This window comes from Narcine bancroftii, chromosome 1, assembly GCF_036971445.1.
Source record: "Narcine bancroftii isolate sNarBan1 chromosome 1, sNarBan1.hap1, whole genome shotgun sequence".
In the NCBI taxonomy this organism is placed as follows: domain Eukaryota; kingdom Metazoa; phylum Chordata; class Chondrichthyes; order Torpediniformes; family Narcinidae; genus Narcine; species Narcine bancroftii.
In genome coordinates, this window is record NC_091469.1 from 40,678,908 (window position 1) to 40,698,362 (window position 19,455).

The following is a 19,455-nucleotide window of genomic DNA, read 5'->3' on the forward strand; positions in this document are numbered from 1 at the left end:
AGCATGGGCTTGTGGACCAAAATGCCCTGTTACCATGCTGTAAGTCTAAATTTAAAATTTAACTTTATAATGAATGTGATATAGAATAACCATATTTGGTTAGAGCAAAGGAAGTAACAAGAACATTCAAATTATTCAGAAAAATGCTGCTTTTATTGGCATAGATTATCTATTCGATAGAAAATTCAAAGTAAAATATTTGTGAGCCATAATTACATCTCACTCCACTACCTGCTAATGCCCTCAACTATGTGCAAACAGGGAGAAGTCACATGATGGAGTAGTGGCCGGTAGGGGAATACCAGCCCTCTCCAGAAAAGGAAAAAAGTAAAGAAAAAGCAAAGCCACAGACACACAAACGACAACAAATAAAAAATAAAGGTGTGGAGGAAATGGCACCAAACAAAGAAATGCCAAAAACAACAGGAAGAAAAGAAGAAGGAAAGACGTTGGAAGAGAAAGGTGAAGGCCTTACCTCTACGAAGAAGCAGGGACCTGCCGTGGAGAGAGGAGCCCACTCCCTGAGGTCAGTGGAAACCCCGAAGGGTCACGACCCACCGAGCGCAGGACTACAAGGATGGCTCACGGAGTTAAACAGAGGTGTGCAACCGCGCATGCGCGATTCAAAGACAACACCAACGGGAGGGGGGACCAGCCGTGGAGTGGAATTCCACAGCTTGAACAGCTGAGTAAGATCCGACAGCAGGGTTCCCAGCTGGAAGATACAGAAAATAACGGGAACGAGAGGGAGGAGAATGAAAAAAGGAGATGAGAGACACAGCAGATGACCAGCCCAGATGAACAGGACCAACATCAAGACACCATTAATAAAAAAAAATACCCAGCAAACTGAGATAAACAGCCCAACAAGAAAGTCAGAAGAGACACAGATACAAGGAAGAGAGGTAGAGGACACAGGTCCTGGAGTGGACTCAAGGGAAGAGGAGGGAGAACACCAAGCAATGCACAGAGAAATAGAAGATAAAGGGAATGGACTGTACATAGATAGGAAATTTTTTGAAGAATATATGGAAACATTAAAAGAATGGCTGACACAAAAATTTAATGAAATAAAAAGAAGAATAAAAGGTACAGAAGAAAAAGTGAGTAGACTAGAGATGGTCATGACAGAAATAGGGAAAAGAGTAGACAAGGTGGAAGAACGAGAAACAGCTGTAGTAATGGAAATGGACGACTTAAAAAGGAAATTGAAAGAATCTGAAAAAAAAGTTAAAGAATCATAAGAGTTGTTAGCTCAGAGGATGGATATAATGGAAAACTATAATGGGAGAAAAAATATAAAGATAGTGGGCCTTAAGGAAGATGAAGAAGGCAAAGATATGAAAGAATTTATAAATGAATGGATCCCCAGGGTCCTAGGAATGCCAGAATTACAGAATGGAATGGAAATAGAAAGGGCACACAGAACATTAGCCCCTACATCACAGCCACAACAAAAACCAAGATCCATACTAGTAAAATTCATGAGATATACGACAAGAGAAAATATATTGGAGAAAGCAATGAAAAAAATATGAGAAGCCAAAAAGCCACTGGAATACAAGGGTCAAAAAATTTTTTTCTACCCAGAGTTTTGAGCTCCTGAAGAAGAGGAAGGAGTTTAACGCAGCAAAATCGATCCTATGGAAGAAAGGCTATAAATTTATGTTAAGATATCCAGCGGTGCTTAAAATAGTTATCCCGGGGCAGCAAAGCAGACTATTCTCAGATCCGGAGAAAGCACGAGAATTTGCAGAATGCCTGCATAACAGACAGAGAGATGAAGAGATGTAACAAGAACAAGAATGACGACAAACTTCATATAAAGAAGAAAAATAAAGTATAAGTAAGAACTTTGAAGGGGAAGAAGGGAAGAAAGGAAGTAAGGGGGGAATTAAGATGGTGAGCTTTGTTATATGTGAAGATAAAAGTCTTTTCTGGAGGGGGCTGTGTGGGGAGAATAACAGTCACTGCGAAATCAGTTGACGCTTGAGAGCAGGTTCGCAATCCAAATGGAGAGGGGAGATGTGGTTGCCCGACAAGGGACAACTCAGAGAGGAGGGGGGGCACTTGGGGTTAAGGAAATTTTAGATGTGGGAATAGAGAAAATATTTTATGTTTTAGAAGTGTTGTCTTACACTGTGTTCAAAAAAAAAACAGAAATGGATAAGGAGGAAAGGTGGTGATGAGGAAGTGGAAAGTAAACAAAGTATGAAATGGCCATGTTGAACTATATGACTATAAATATTAACGGAATACATAACCAAATCAAAAGGAAGAGGCTGTTAAATTTACTGAAGAAAGAAAAAAATTGATATAGCATTCTTGCAAGAAACACATCTAAATAAATTGGAACCCAAGAAATTAAGGAGAGATTGGGTAGGGCACGTAACGGCAGCATCATATAATTCAAAAGCAAGAGAGGAGTAGCTATATTAATTAATAAAAATGTACCAATCAAACTGGAGGAGGAAATAATAGATCCAGCAGGGAGGTATGTAATGATAGTGTCAGATATATTCAGAATTTTGGAATTTGCTCAATGTATATGCTCCTAATGAAGAAGATCAAAAATTTATGCAAGATATCTTTTTGAAGATTGCAGATACGCAGGGGAATATACTGATAGGAGGGGATTTTAACCTTAATTTGGACTCAAAGATGAATAAAATTGGAAAAAAGACTAGCAGAAAGAACAAAGTAGCCAAATTTATGGTTAAATCGATGCAGGAAATCCAACTTTTGGATATATGGTGTTGACCCAAAGGAGAAGGAATACTCATATTATTCGGGTAGACATAAAACATACTCAAGGATAGACCTGTTCCTGTTGTCAGCCCACATCCAAGGGAGAGTTCAAAAAACAGAATATAAAGCTAGATTGTTATCGGATCACTCACCCCTGTTATTGGCAATAAAGCTGGAGGACATCCCACCAAGAACGTATAGATGGAGATTAAACTCCATGCTACTTAAAAGACAGGATTTTAGAGAATTCATTGAGCGACAAATTAAAATGTACTTTGAAATAAATACGGAATCAGTGAAAGATAAGTTTATACTATGGGATGTAATGAAAGTGTTCATCAGAGGGCAGATAAGTTATGTAACTAAGATGAAGAAGGACTACAATCGAGAAATAGAACAGCTGGAAAGGGAAATAGCAAGTACAGAAAAAGAATTAGCAATAAGGGAAGATACAACAAAAAGAGAATTGGCAGACAAAAAAAATATGAAACACTACAAACATACAAGGTGGAGAAGAACATAATGAAAACAAAACAGAAGTATTATGAACTAGGAGAAAAAATGCACAAAATACTAGCTTGGCAGCTTAAGACAGAACAAACTAAAAGAACGGTATTAGCATCAAGGAAAAAGGACAAACAAATTACATATAACCCAACAGAGATCAATGAAAACTTCAAGGAATTCTACGAGCAACTATATCGAACTGAGAACAAAGGGAAAGAAGACAAAATAGATGAATCTCTAGCTAAAATTGAACGACTGAAATTGCAAGAAGAGGAGCAAAACAAATTGATAAAACCATTTGAAATAGAGGAAATACAGGATATATTAAAAAAGCTACCGAACAATAAAACGCCTGGAGAGGACGGACTCCCAATAGAATTCTATAAAACATTTAAAGACTTATTAATTCCTCCTCTCCTGGAAGTAATGAACCAGATTGAAGAAAAACAAAGCATGCCAGATTCATGCAAAACAGCAATAATTACAGAAATACCAAAGACAGGGAAAGATCCACTAACACCCGCATTGTATAGGCCAATATCTCTACTCAACACAGATTATAAGATAATAGCTAAACTATTAGCAAACAGATTGGCCGAGTGTGTACCAAAAATAGTCAAACTAGATCAAACTGGATTTATTAAGAAAAGACGAACAACGAACAACATCTGTAAGTTCATTAACTTAATCCATGCAATACAAGGAAACAAGACGCCAACAGTGGCAGTTGCCTTAGACACAGAGAAAGCCTTTGACAGAGTAGAATGGAATTATTTATTCAAAGTACTACAGAGGTTCAACCTTCCAGAGAAATATATTAATTGGATTAAAGCATTATATAAGGGACCATTGGCGAAGGTGACAGTAAATGGATATATATCTAACCAATTTAAATTAAGCAGATCAACTAGGCGGGGATGTCCACTATCTCCTTCACTGTTCGTGTTAGCTATAGAACCACTGGCAGAACTGATAAGAACAGAAAATAAAATAAGAGGGATAAAAATAAAAGAGAAGGAATATAAAATCAGTCTATTGCAGATGATGTCATAGTATACTTAACAGAACCAGAAATATCAATAGAAGAATTACATAAGAAAATGAAGGAATATGGAAAAGTATCGGGGTACAAGATCAATGTAAATAAAAGTGAAGCAATGCCAATGAATAATGCGGATTTCACAAAGTTTACGAAAGAATCACCATTTAGATGGCAAACACAAGCAATTCAATATCTAGGTATACAACTAGATAGTAATCTAGGCCATCTATACAAACTAAATTATCAGCCATTAATGAAGAAATTACAAGATGACTTAGAGCATTGGAAAGACTTACCAGTAACACTGATAGGAAGGGTAAATTGTATTAAAATGAATATCTTCCCAAGGATACAATACCTATTCCAATCATTACCAATTCACCTAACAGAGAAATTCTTCAAGGAGCTAAATAAAATAATAAGGAAATTCTTATGGAAAGGGGGGAAACCGAGGATAGCGCTAGATAAATTAACAGAATGGTACAAACAAGGGTGCTTACAGCTACCAAACTTTAAGAATTATTATAGAGCAGCACAATTAAGATACCTATCAGATTTTTATCAAACAAGGGGAAAACCAGATTGAACCAGATTAGAGCTAGATAAAATAGGGGAGAAGGTACCTGAACATATACTATATAAGTGGGAAGAAAAGTTGGTGCAGCATAGGAATTCACCAGTACTGCATCATCTGCTCAACATTTGGAAGAAGATTCACGTAGAAAGGAATAAAACAAATTATCAACTACCAAATTTAATATTGATGCAAAATCAACTAATCCCTTTAACAATAGATAACCTTTCCTTTAGAGAATGGGAGAGAAAAGGGATCAAAAGAATAGAAAATTGTTTTTCGGGAAATAAATTATTATCTTTTGAACAAATGAAGGACAAATATGATAAAACTCACGGTACAATGTTTGCATATCACCAACTGAAAACCTACTTGAAGGACAAATTTGGAAGCAGTCTGAGGTTACCAGAAGGAAGCAATTTTGAATATGTGATTACAGACACAATGATAATTAAAAGATTTATAACAAACATGTACATCAAACTGCAAGAGAAAGAGAACGAGGAAACAAGCTGTAAACCTAAACAAAAATGGGACAAGATCTAAACATAAAAATAAAGAATGAAACATGAGAAAAGCTATGCTCCGGAACTATGAGAAATACAATAAACACGAGATTACGCATGATACAATATAATTGGTTACACAGGCTATACACCACGCCCCAAAAGTTAAATAAATGGGACCCAACAGTATCAGACAGATGTTTTCGCTGTAAGAAGGAAACGGGAACAACAGTACATGCAATTTGGGCATGTGAAAAGTGGAAAAGTTTTGGGAAGATCTAAACCAGGTATTAAATAAAATAACAAAAAGCAACATACCAAAAAATCCAGAGATCTTTCTTCTAAGTAATATAAGTAAAGAATTACGCCTCAAACTGGATGAAGTGCAAAAAAGATTTATTATGATAGCCTTAGCTGTAGCAAAAAAATGTATTATGTCAACCTGGAAATTAGAAGATAGCCTGAGAATACAGCAATGGTACATAGAAATGAATAAATGTATTCCATTGGAAAAAATAACATATAATTTAAGAAATAACATCACAGTATTCGAACAAATTTGGGAACCGTACATGGAACACAATAGAGAAGTCCTACCGCGGACCTCCACCCGCCTAAAATGACAGAAGGAGAAGACGACGAAATGATCTGACCCAGTATTTAAAAGTAGAAGACACAAATTTCTTGTTTATTTTCATTGTGTGACGACATTGTTTAATGGGTTTAATGTATCATGTGTGTTGGGAGTTGGGTGGGCGGGGAGGGGGGGTGAGGGAGGGGGGTAAAAGGGGAGAAAAATGACACTGTGTATATTCAAGAGGGAAATGTTTGTGTGTATTTTGGTCAGTATGGTTCATAGTGTGAAAAATAAATTCTTTTTAAAAAAAAACTATGTGCAAACATCATTATAGTTACCTGGGGTGTTTTTGACTGAGGGGGGAGGAGGGGGGTTGGAAATAGCAATAACAAAGAGAGGCAGAGTTGAAGGAGTTCTTGAATTGATTTTAAAGAATATTTGGATCAACACATTTTGGACAATGAAAAAGGCAGCTTTTGCTTGGTTTAGTTCTAGAAATAAGCCTGACCAAATGAATAAAGTATTAAAGGTGCAAACTCAGATTCTGGGGTTTAGTCATGGAAACATTAGTCAAATGGAAAGGTCCAATTTCAAGATCTGACTCAGGTAAACTGGAGTCAAAGCCTTGTATGCAAAACTAATGGCAGAAAACAAATCCTCAACATTAGAGATCATTCAGCAACACACTCAAAGTAGGGTCTCATGAGGGATGAGAGTAGGAAAATTAAAGCTAGAGATCCTTGGATGACCAAAAACAGAGCAAGATAGAGCAAAAGTATTGACAGACATCAGACTGTCCTCAGAAGATAGATAAAATGGAAATAAGATATGGCATGAGAAAGATTGGCATTAAACAAAGAAACCCAAATGACAATATAAGCAAATGAATAAGAAAAGGGATTTTTAAGGAGGGCCTAAAGGAAACCAACTCACAGAAGTAGAGTTAAATAATAATTTTACCTCCATCTTTACCAAGGAAAATGTAGCTATTTAAATCTTAAAAATCAAGATGGAATTGAGATTCTGGTGATATAAAAGAAAAATGAGAGCTGCAACTGGACATATTAGTCTACCTGAACTTTAGCAATGAGTTTGACAAGGTCCCACACGATAAGCTAGTAGGAAGGACAAATTGCATGTGATCCAGGGTAAGCTGGACAATTGAATACAGAATAGGCTCCTTGGTAGTAAAAAGAGGGTGGTATTGAAAGGTTAGTACTCAGATTGGAGGCCAGAAGTGTGCCAGAGAACAGTGCTGGGTACACTGTTGTTTATTATCTACATTAACAACTTTAATGAAAATATAGTTAGCATGTCAGGTTACAATGGAGATGACACCAAAATTGGAGGTATTTTGGACAGTGAAGGTTATACAAGATTACAACAGGACCCAGATGAACTAGGAGAGTGGGCCAAGGAATGGTAGATGTATTTAACACTGAAAAATGTGAAGTTGCTCTTTGGTCAGTTAAACTAAGACAGGGCTTACACAGTGTATGGTCGGGTTGTGGGGAGACCTGCAGAACAAATAGACTTGGGGTTATAGGTATATAATTCCATCAAAGTAGCAACACAGGTTGACAGTGAGGTGAAGGCAGGATTTGGTATGTTTGTCTTCATTAGTTAAGGCATAGAAAACAGAAGCAAATTTTGGAACAACTGTATCGAATGTTGGCGAGACATCACGTGCAGTAGAATTTTGTGAAGTTTTGGTCACCTAGCTCTTAGAAAGACATGAAGCTGGAAAGGGTACAGCAAAGATTCATGAAGATTAAGCCAGGACTGGTGAGATTGAATTACAAGGAGAGACTGGTTAGTCTGGCTGATGTATGGGAGGCTGAGGAGAACCAGAGAGGTTTATAAAATCACAAGGGCATAGATAATGTAAATAGTTATTGCCTTTTTCTCCTCAGAGTAAGTGAATCTAAAATTATAAAATTAAGGGGCATATATTTAAGGTGAGGGTGAAAAGATTTGAAAAGATAGCTGAAGGGGATTTTCTTCACACAAAGGATGGTGGAACAAGCCAAAGTGGTAGAAGCAGGTCAACTGTAATATTTGAAAAGCATTTAGAAAGGTACATGGATGGAAAAGAATCAGAGGGAGAAATGTCTAACCCAGGCAAATGGGATGACCCTGGTCAGCATGAACAAGATGGCCCAAAGGGCTTGTTTCTGCACTGACACACATATAAACTCCCAAATGAGATCATTAACCACAATAAACCACCCAAACTCCTTTCCTGATCACAGTTTCAATTATCGTCAAGTGACTGAACTAAATCATTCTGTCCCTAATATTTGTACCCAGAGAACTTCCAAGATCATATGCAATTATCACCAAGATTTTTAAGCACTTTAGAGTACAGGCTGTGCTCGTAAATGCAAAATGATGATAGGACCAAAGGGTCTGTTTTAATACTGCCATCTACTGAGAACATAGAACATTTTAACACAGTACAGGCTCTTCAGCCCACGATGTGCTAATCAATGGGAAACCTACTAGACAACTACTGTATCTAATTTTTGCCTCCCTCATCCAACCTTCCGTCTATCCATGTGCCTGAGTAAGAGTATTTTGAATGCCTATTGTACCAGCAATCACCACCCTAGCAATGTATTCCAGGCACCCACAACTCTGAGTAGATTAAAAAAAAATTATACCTCCGACATTTCTCTTGCGCTTTCCTCCACTTACTTTAAACAGGTGTCCTATGATATTTGCTGTGGTCTCCAAAAACAAAGCTGCTCACTTCTCACCCATCCAAGTCACTAATTATCTTTTATACCTCTCATCCTTTGTTGTTCCAAAGAAAAATCCCTAGCTCTGTCAAACTTGTGACATCTTGTCCAATCCAGGGAACACCCTTACAAGTAGGATGTCAGTACGGAGGGTGATTAAAACTGCTGAGAAGATCAGTGAGGTCTTCCTCCCCTCTATTGATGATATATACAGGGAGAGGTGCTTAAAGAGAGCTCAGAGAATCATTGAGGACCTTTACCATCCAGTCCAAAGTATCTTTGAAACACTACCTTCAAAGAACAGGTACATGAGCATAAAAACCAGGACTCCCAGGCTGGGAGACTGTTGAACAATCCTAGAAACCCATAAATTATTTTTATATATATTTATTTTGAATCGCAATGTATACATGTCATTTCTATGTAGGGTGTACTGTGTATGCGTGTGTGCATTTTTTCTTCATATTGTCTATTGTCCATCAGAGGACAATATACTTGATCTCCTCTGAACCCTCTCTAAAGCATCTACAGCCTTCTTGTAATGACATGTCCAGAACTGAATGCAAAGTGTGGTCTAATCAGAATTTTATAGACTTTCAATATTACTTAGAACCATTGAACGCTACAGCACAGAAAACAGGCCATTCAGCCCTTATAGTCTGTGCTGAAAACATCATACTGCTAGTCCCACTGGCCTGCACCCATTCCATAATCCTCCAGACCTCTCCCATCCAGGTATCTGTCCAATTTATTTTTAAAACTTAAGAGTGAGCCCGCATTTATTACATCAGATGACAGCTCATTCCACACTCTCACCACCGAGTGAAAAAGTTCTCCATAATGTTCCCCCTAATCCTTGCCCCTTACAATCTAAAGCTATGTCCTCTTGTATTTATCTCTCCTAAACTAAGTGGAAAGAGCCTATTCACATTTACTCAGTCTATACTCCTCATAATTTTGCAAACCTCTAACAAATCTCCCTGCTTTCTTCTTCACTCCAAGAAATGAAGTTCTAACCTGTTTAATCTTTCCCTGTAACTCAACTCCTGAAGACCCAGCAACATCCTAGTAAATCTTCTCTGCACTCTTTCAACCTTAATGATATCCATCCTGTAGTTTGGCACACAATATTCCAAATATGGCCTCACCAATGTCTTATACAACTCACCATAACATCCCAACTCCCATACTCAATACTTTAATTTATGAAGGCCAAAAGCATTTTTTACAACCCTATCTGTGACACCACTTTCAGGGAATTATGTATCTATATTCCCCGATCCCTTTGTTCCTCTGCATTCCTCAGTGCCGTACCATTTACTATGCATGTCCTACTTTGGTTTGACCTTCCAAAATGCAATACCTCACACTTTTCTGCATTAAATTCCATCTTCCACTTTCCGGATCATTTTTTCCAGTTGGTCCAGATCCCTCTGCAAGCTTTGACAGCCTTTCTTGCTGTCCACAACACTTCCAATCTTTGTCATCAGCAAACTTGCTGATCCAATTAACTACATTATCATCCAGATCATTAATATAAACAATGGTCCCAGCACTGATCCCTGAGGCACACATCTAATCAGACCTCCAGTCTGTGAAGAAATCATCCACTCCCATGCTCTGTCTTCTCCCATTCAGCCAGTTCAAATCCAGTTTACAACCTCTCCATGGATGCCGAGTGTCTGAACCTTCTGAACTCACCTCCCATGTGGGACCTTGCCAAAGGCCTTAAAGAGCATGTAGATAACATCCACAGCCTTTCCTTCATCTACTTAATGGTAACCTCCTCGATAAACTTGTTCGTTAAATATGACCTACCATGCACAAAGCCATGCTGATTATCCTTAATCTGCCCTTGGCTGTCCAAATACTTGTATGCTCAACCTCTCAGAATACCCTCCAATAATTTGCGTACTACTGATGTCAGGCTCATCAGCCTGTAATTTCCTGGTTTACTTCTGGAGCCTTTTTTAAACAATGGAACAATATGAGGTACCCTCCAATCCAACATCACTCATGGATAAGGATGTTTTAAATATTTCTGCCAATGCCCGTGCAATTTCTACACTTGTCTCTCTCAAGATCCGAGGGAATATCATGTCAGGCGCGGGGGGATTCATCTATCTTTATTCCCTGTAAGACAGCAAGAACCTCTTCCTCTTTAATCTCTATAATGTATGTTCCACGACACCACTGCTTGTCTCCCGTCCTTCCTTATACACTGTCCCAGTTTCCTGAGAAATGATGTAAAAAACTGTTTGAGATCTCGCCCATCTCATAAGGCACCACAAATATACAACCATTATGATCTTTTAGAGGAACTATTTTGTCCCTTACTATCCTTTTATTTTTAACATATTTGTAGAAACTCTTCAGGTTTACCTTCACATTATCTACCAAAGCAACCTCAAATTTTTTTGCCTTCCGAATTTCCTTCTGAAGTATCTTCTTACATTTTCTATACTCTTCCAGTGCCTCATTTGCTCCTTGCTGCCTAAACCCGCTATACACCTCTCTCTTCTTCTTAACCAGATCACCAATATCCCTTGAAAACCAAGGTTCCCTATGCCTGTTAACTTTGCCTTTAATCCTTACAGGAACATACAAATTCTGCACTCTCAAAATTTCACCTTTGAAGGTCTTCCACTTACTGAACACATCTTTACCAGAAAACTACTTATTCTGATCCACTCTTCCTAGATCCCTTCTCATTTCCACAAATTGGCTTTTCTCCAATTTAGAATCTCATCTCAAGGGTCAGACCTATCCTTATCCATAATTAACTTGAAAGTAATGACATGATAGTCACTAGACCCAAAATGTTCGCATACACATATATCTGTCACCTGGCCTGTCTGGCTTCCGAATAGGAAATCCAGTATTACATCCTCCCTCATTGGTACCTCTATATATTGATTTAGAAAACTTTCCTGAACACATTTGACAAACTCCCTTTTACTGTATGGAAGTCCCAGTCAATATGTGGAAGGTTAAAATCTCCTACTATCACAACTTTTTGTTTCTCACACCAGTCTGCTATCTCTCTACAGATTTGCTCTTCCAATTCTCTCTGACTATTGGATGGTCTATAATACAAACCTATCAGTTGGTCACATGTTTCCATTCATCAACTCCACCCATATGCTTGTGTACTGTCTAAGTGCAGCTGTGTTATTTTCCCTGACTAGCAATGTCATTCCTCCCCCTTTCATCCCTCCCCCTCTATCATGTCTGAAACAATGGAACCCCAGAACATTGAGCTGCCAGTCCTGCAATAATGTTGTAATTCCACATGCCAATCCGTGCCCTAATTTGCCTTTCCAACAATACTCCTTGCACTGAAATAAACATACCCGAGAACATTTCTGTCATTTATAAAACTCTGATTTCTGTCTATACGTGCTGTCCTCGGATAACCTTTATCCTTTTCCACCTTACTATCAACTCTAACACTCTAATTTCCCTCCCCCACAGATCTAGTTTAAAACCACCAGAGCAGTAGTAGCAAACCTGCCCACAAAGATATTTGTCTCCCTCCAGTTCAAATGCAAACCATCCCATCAGAACAGGTCCTGCCTTTCCTGAATCTCATGGTTCTTAAATTCAATCCTCTGATTCTTTAAGGCCAACACGCCATATTTCTTTACCCAGTTTTGATCCTACCTCAGCACACCTCTTCCCAATGCCCCAACCCTTACTTTTGCTCAGATGTTTGAGACCCAAATCTTAAAAATCATATGTTCATTTTCAAATCTCTCTCTGGCCTCACTCTTCTCCATCTTCACTTCCAACCATTTATCCCTTCAAGGGGCAGCACAGTTGGCGTAGCGGTTAGCACAACACTTTTACTGCGCCAGCGATCGGGACTGGGGTTCAAATCCTGCACTTTTAAGAGTTTGTACTTTCTCCCCGTGTCGGCATGTGTTTTCCCCGGGGGCTCCAGTTTTTTCCTACTGTTTGAAAATGTACCAGGGGTGTAGGTTAATTGAATGTAAATTGGACTGCACGGACTAAAGGACTGATGTAGCCTATTGCCAGGCTGTATGTCTAAAAAAAACCCTTTTTTTTAAAAATCTACTCTCGATGAACTAGCTTATAGTGGATCTGCCATTGATAGACATCAGGAGAAAACAAGTGAAAAGGAGGTCTGCAGAAAGATATGGATAGATTAGATGAGTGAGCAAAGATTTGACATCAAATATTTGTAAACGCAAGGGCATCCACTTTGGAAGGGAAAATAGAATATTATATTTTTATTTAAATAGTGAAAGATTAAAGTATGCTGCTGTGCAGAGGGAATTGGGAGTGCTTGTGCATGAATCACAAAAGGTTGATTTGAAGATGCAACAGGCTATCAAGATAGCAAACAGAATGTTAGCTTTGTTACTTGAGGGATTGAATTAAAAAGCGGTGCGATCCTTCTGCAAATATACTGGTGAGGCAGTACCTGGAGTACTACATGCAGTTCTCATCTCTTTACTTTTGGAAAGATGTACTGGTTTTGGAGGCGATGCAAAGGTAGTTCCCCAGGTTGATTTCTGAGATGAAGGAGTTAGCCTAGAGACTGAGTCACCTGGGATTATAATCCCTACAATTCAGAAGTTTGCAGAGTGGTCTTATTTATGTCATGTATTAAATTACAACAAAGTTGTTTCCACTGGTAGGTGAATCTAGAATTAGAAGATAAAGTCTCAAGATTCAGAGTTTATGACAGAGATGCAGGAATCACTTTTCACCCAGAGTCGTGAATCTGTGAAATTCAGTGGAAACTGCCTCAATAAATATATTTAAGACAGTTACATAGATTTTAACATAGCAGTGAATTGAGGGTTATGAAGGGTTGGGGGAGTGGGGTTGGAGGAACAGAGTCCATAGCCATATCAGATATTATCTTATTGAAAGATAGAGCAGGCTCCATAGGCCTTTTTTTTACATTCGTAATAAATTTGTATTCCCCAGATCATAGCAATTCTGAAGGAAAACCCACACCAAAGCTGTAAACATCTTCTCTCTGTGGATCCTTTGAGGACATCTGAATTGTTAATATCCTTTCACTTTGCTTTATTTTTAAAAAATGTTTCCATAGAAAAATGAATGATAACTTGACAAAAACAATGCTGTTTCTTATTAGCAGCTTTGCAAATAGTGAGGAAAGTTGTCAAAGGATTCAGTAGGATATAAACCAGTTGGAAATAAGGGCAGAGGAGTGGAAAATGGAGTTTAATCTGGACAAATGTGAACTGTGGCACTTTACGAGGTCAAATGAAAGAGAATATGTATCAAGTAGCAGGAGCATTGATGGACAGAGGGTTCTTGGGGTACAAATCTAAAGCTCCCGATAAATGGCAACGCAATTGGATATGTAGGCAAAGGCCACACAGTTTTGAGTACAACTGTTGCGCTTTGATTACAAAAACTCCCAAGTCACGTTGGAGCTGTACAGTCCACATTTGGAGTATTGTGTGTAATTCTCATCACCAACACTGCACCAAGGACGTGGAAGTGTTGATGAGACACAGAAGAGATTCACCAGGATGCTGCCGAGATTGAAGTGCATTAATTATAGGCATAAGTTTAACAAATGTGGATTTTTTTTCTCTGGAGTGTCAAATCCCAAGTCGATTATAATGCATACGTTGGGTAGCTTGTCAGACTTTCATCCAAGATGGAAATATCAAGCATTAGAGGGCATAATTTTAAAAGGTTAAAAAAAAGGAAATTTATAAAAATTAACAAGCCAGGTTATTTAAAACAAAACACAGAGGTTAGTGCCAGGGGTCATGGTGGACGCAGATATCACAGCAACATTTAAGAGGCATTTAGAAGGACACAGGAACAGGCAGGGAATAGAGAGGGATAGACTGCATGGATGCCTATGCATCTTGAATTGGCATCATGTTTGGCACAGCCATCAAACTGCACTGTGTTCTAACTCTTGAACAATTTCCATTCAAGAAAAAAATGTGAAAATGGTTGGTAAATCATTAAAATCTTAAATAACACAAAAGGTAAACTTGAAAGGCAAATCCAATTAGATTATTTCAAGACAGCTTTTTATCTCATTTTGTTTATTATCTACATAGCAAGAAATGGGAACAAGTTTACAGAGGGAATATGCACCCACTTTCTCTAGTATATGGTACTGGTACCTACAAATATAATCATAATCATTTTTTTAATTTAAAAGCTTAATGAGTCCAAACCATGGATGTAGCACAGCTTAATGTTCTCCAAATAGTTCATTCTTACCTTTGTTAGTTCATCCTGAAGTTTTTCAAAGCTTTCCTCACGCTTTTGAAGTTGTTTTGAAAGATTGGAAATCATATCATTCTTCTCTTCCAACTCAGCAGTCCATTGAGTTTTGGTAAATGAACATTCCTTTTGTAATCTTAAAGACAGATTAAGTTAATGTTTTGAAATACAAATAAAACTAAAATTTTACTTCACCAGGTTATTTTGAAGTTGTTAAATATTTTCTCTATCTTTTACTTATTTCCCTCAAAATACCAAATCTGAATATTATCCTCCATAATGTCCAGAATGCTTTATGTAAACTCTTACTTCTGCAATTGATTTGTAGATTCTGCAGTTTTTGTTTTCTCCTTTTCATATGAGTGTTCAACATCTCTGAGTTGTTGCTTGATCAATTCCGAAGTTGACACAGCATTTACATGGCTTGCCTTTTCCACTTCCAAAGCATTCTCAAGGTCACGAATCCTTAACTACATTTTAAAAAAAAGCTTTAAAAAAATCAGATAAATCTGCATGAAAGAAAATGTGATAATGATATTGGAGAAATTGTACCATTTGTCAGATATAATTGGAATCTTATCAGGTAACAATCTTATCACAGTAACTTATCAGATGAAGTTAAATGTTTAAAATGATGCAATATTGTGGTTAAATATTGCAGCATAAATATAGACATGAATAAATGTTTTAATAGCACAGATTTCTGATTCCTTGGAGTTTTTTCTTTACAAAACATGTTATTCAACAAAAATTATCAGTTGACAGTCCACAAAAACAGGTTAGTATTCAAACGGTAAATTATTTAGATTCATTTTTGAATAAAATGTACAAGATGGCTTTTCAGTTTTGAATTCAGAAAATCTAAATAGGAGTGGTATAACTCTGATCAAAAGTATTTTGAATTCTGCTGACTCAAAAATGCTTCAACTATGTTCCGATGGGTCAAGTGTAACTGCATTACAAAACTAAGAAAAGACAGGAAGAACAACAAAACAATTAAGCAACAGTGAGAAATGCAAAAATTAGTAATATAAGAATCTTAAATACACAAAGATAGAGCAGCATTCACGAAGAGAAATGGATTGGGGCCAATTGAGTCTAAAGTGGAAAAGCTGACAAGGAACTGGATACAAGGACAGAGAGGTGAGAGAAAGGTTGAGACACTGGAAGAATGGGAAAAAGAGTTAGAGTGGAAAAAGAGTGCAGATAGAGATGAAATTCAAAGCAAATGCCATTACGTTTAAGGCAGTTCAGGTCATTTAAACCCCTTTTGTAATGGGCCTGAAGTTAGCATCCAAATTGCATGAAAACAAAGTTTGGATATTTTTCAGAAATTTCTCACTCCCAGTGAGATTCTGCAATGAGTTTTATCTATTTTCACAAACATTAATACGAATTGCCCAACACACAATGCAAGTATATGGACTTATTACACAGGACCAAACATTACAACCAGGTGTCATGATCGTCAGGCTAGACAAGACCCATCTCTTTGCAGAGGAAGTTCAATACAACATCAAAACAAATGTTTCGTGAGCCATAAATGATTATATGATTTATGATTGTGTGAGCAATTAGTTAAATGTATCATATTTCAAAACAAAATAAGGGACTGCTTGTCACAAAAGGTGCTGCTGTAATGGCAGCATTGCTGCTGGTGTGCACCCAGGAGAGTGGAGAGCAGAGACAGAGCATAGCTCTGCAGGATCCTACTGCCCAGTTGTATTGCAGTTGAATCCGTACAGGCTTAAAATAGCCTGTTGAATGAGCGGATTGCTTTCTTTTAAAATCTGCTCCCAACATAGTGGCATCAGTGTTTGGCAGCCTACCATGAGGTGTTGCAGACTCTGGGCACAGGGTAACAGAATGGGGAGATCACCCCCTGCTGAGAAAGAGGAGCATGGGAGGTGACCACAGCAGGGGACCAGTGACTGGCTCAGCAGCTGAAGGACCCACACAGGCTACAGACTCCTTGCAACTTGCATTTGAATAACCTACACAGACTGCTGGCAACTTGCAGTTGAAGGACCCACACAAGCTGCTGGAGACTGGTTCATGGGAACCAGGTATCAGAATTGAGATTCCAGAGGGTGCTGAGGGCAAGAAAGGCTCTCGAAGGAGCTTGGATGCTGAAGGCTTCCTGATCACATCGGAAGTTTGGACCTGGAACTTGGGCTGCCAATGGTTTGAATGGGAGGCTGTACAGTTCCAGATGTGCTGGAGGCAAATCCACAGATACACAGCAGATACTTGAATGGACTCTCTTTTGCTTTTCTTTCTCATGTTGTTCAAGGCTCTGGGCAATACTCATGGCAACTCTTTATTTGCCTTAAGACAGGCAAAAGTTGATGTATATCATGCATATTATACTTTATTAATTATTACATAACAATAAAAAGAACCTTGATATCATGCAGTATCTGCACAAGGAAACTGGGTTTTTCACATCAGAATCTTCATCAGAACCGTCAGTTCTTCAGTACACATACCGTATTTTCACTCTTATAGCATGCACATGCAATTAACACACACATGAATATAACACAGAAAATCTGAAATTATGTAAAAAAGTTCTCATATTGTGTGTGGTATGTAGCATACTTGTGGTATGTGAAAGAGGCATCCTGGATTTCAAGGTAGATGTCAAAGTTTCTGAAGTAAAATGGAAGAGCAACTTCCAGATGATTGGGAACATAAAACTATCGATTTTCATCGCTTCATCGCCAATGAAATTGACGTACTTACTATCACATCTGATGATGTGGATCCTACCACTGATGAGGAAAGCAATAACAGTCATGACGTGTTAGTACTGACGACAGTAACCGAAGGCTGTCCTAACATATTTTAATGAAGACAGTGAATGAGAATCAGACTTTGAAGATGATAATGATAATGAAGAAAATGAAGAAACAACCTCATTTTATTTTGTTATTTCAGATGTTATATGGTTCTTGACCAGGAATTTTTCAATAATTCCATTCAAGAGTTTAAAAATAAATTTTAATGTAGAACCAGCTGATGGTCAAATAACTTCAATTTTATATTCAACACGTGAAAAAGTTCTGATATAGCGTGCTTACAGAGATAATGCACAGTGGATTACCCAGTTTATAAAAAAGCATACAACACAGAAGTGATGTGCGTAAAAATATGGTACCTCTTTAATCTGGTGACGTTGGGACCTGGGCATTACTGGAACACCACAGAAAATAACAGAAACTGACCCCAAAGGGAACCCATTATGTAAACATATCAAAGGCAGAACAAAATTCAAAACAGAAAATATTGTGCGGTGGCGCAGTTAGTGCAACACCTTTACAGCGTCAGCGATCGGTACCAGGGTTCGAGTCCTGCAATGTCTGTAGAGATTGTACAGGCATGCGCTGCTTAACGTCCATGATACATTCTGTGAAATTGGGCTTTATGCAATGTGGACGTTGTACGAACACCATATTATATACTTAGCAATGCTATATGGGACACTGAAGGGTACCTGTAAACTTTTTATTTGTAAGTGAGGATTAGTGTGAGGACCGACATGGGGCTGCAAGGAAAGAGCGGGGCACTGGGCTCAATGTGGGGACTGATACAGGCCTGTGGGGAGAGAATGGGACAGTGGGATCAGTTAAAACTGATACAGGGCTGAGGGGAGTTTGGGTATACAGTGTACAATTTACTATAGCTAGCAATTACTTTTTCAAAATTGCTGCGGACTTGCTTGCAGTAACTGATTATGGGACCACGGACATGTATGTAGTCAGACATTGCCTGAATGGATGTTAAACGGCGCATACCTAAACGTCCCAGACCATGGGAGTTGCTGAATAAGAGAAGTACAACCTGTACTAGCATATTCTTTCAAAAATTAAATACACAAAATTAAGTTTATGCTTTCTTTTTCAATTTTTTATTGAAATTCCACCTCAAAAAAGAGTGCATAAAAATACATATCAAAAAAATAGAAAAGTTCAGAGCACACTTCACTCAGATCATATTATTTCATCCACACTACCCTACATTCTTAATAAAACAAAATATAGCAATATTTTTATATAATTTAAAAGAGATAAAAATTATAATAAAAATAATCTAATCCCATGTTTATGCTTTAAAATCTTTTCTTACTTTGATGGATACATTTTCAGCAAACAGGAGTTGGAACAAGAGAGCAAGCTTATTTAAATTGGTGAGAAATATAAGCGATATGGTCATCGTGGGTGCGGCCATGGAGTGAGTGGGTCTGAGTTATCAAAAGGCTTCAGCAAGAAGAGACTGGGGTGTGGTGCAGGAGTTGAGGTCACACAAGGACAACCCTGTTGAAGAACAACAGGATTCAGCAAAGAGGCACATGCAAGGACAGATATTTCCAACTATTGTTTCTATTTCATAGACAGTAGGAATGGCAACTAGGGCAGGGATATGTTCCTTTTGCAGAATATGGATAGACAGGGAAGCCAACGGTATCCCTGACAACTTCATCTGTGAGAAGTGCATCCAACTGCAGC

General features: G+C 38.0%; 1 protein-coding gene across 7 annotated transcripts in view; it reads right to left on the reverse strand.

Annotated features, from left to right (window-relative positions):
- The window catches only part of ccdc171 (coiled-coil domain containing 171), a 378,891-nt gene that overhangs the window by 300,469 nt on the left and 58,967 nt on the right, over positions 1 to 19,455 (reverse strand). For 6 of the 7 annotated variants that reach the window (XR_011353507.1, XM_069924483.1, XM_069924477.1 and 3 more), the window contains exons 8-9: positions 15,257 to 15,417; positions 14,945 to 15,083 (exon numbers count right to left, since the gene is read on the reverse strand). The exons of the other annotated variant lie outside the window; for it this stretch is intronic. Coding sequence is in view for 5 of the 6 variants with exons in the window: in XM_069924483.1 (XP_069780584.1) it covers positions 14,945 to 15,083; positions 15,257 to 15,417 (300 nt within the window). In the remaining variant the exon portion in view is untranslated. The remainder of the gene's footprint in view (positions 1 to 14,944; positions 15,084 to 15,256; positions 15,418 to 19,455) is intronic. 7 annotated transcript variants of the gene reach the window in all.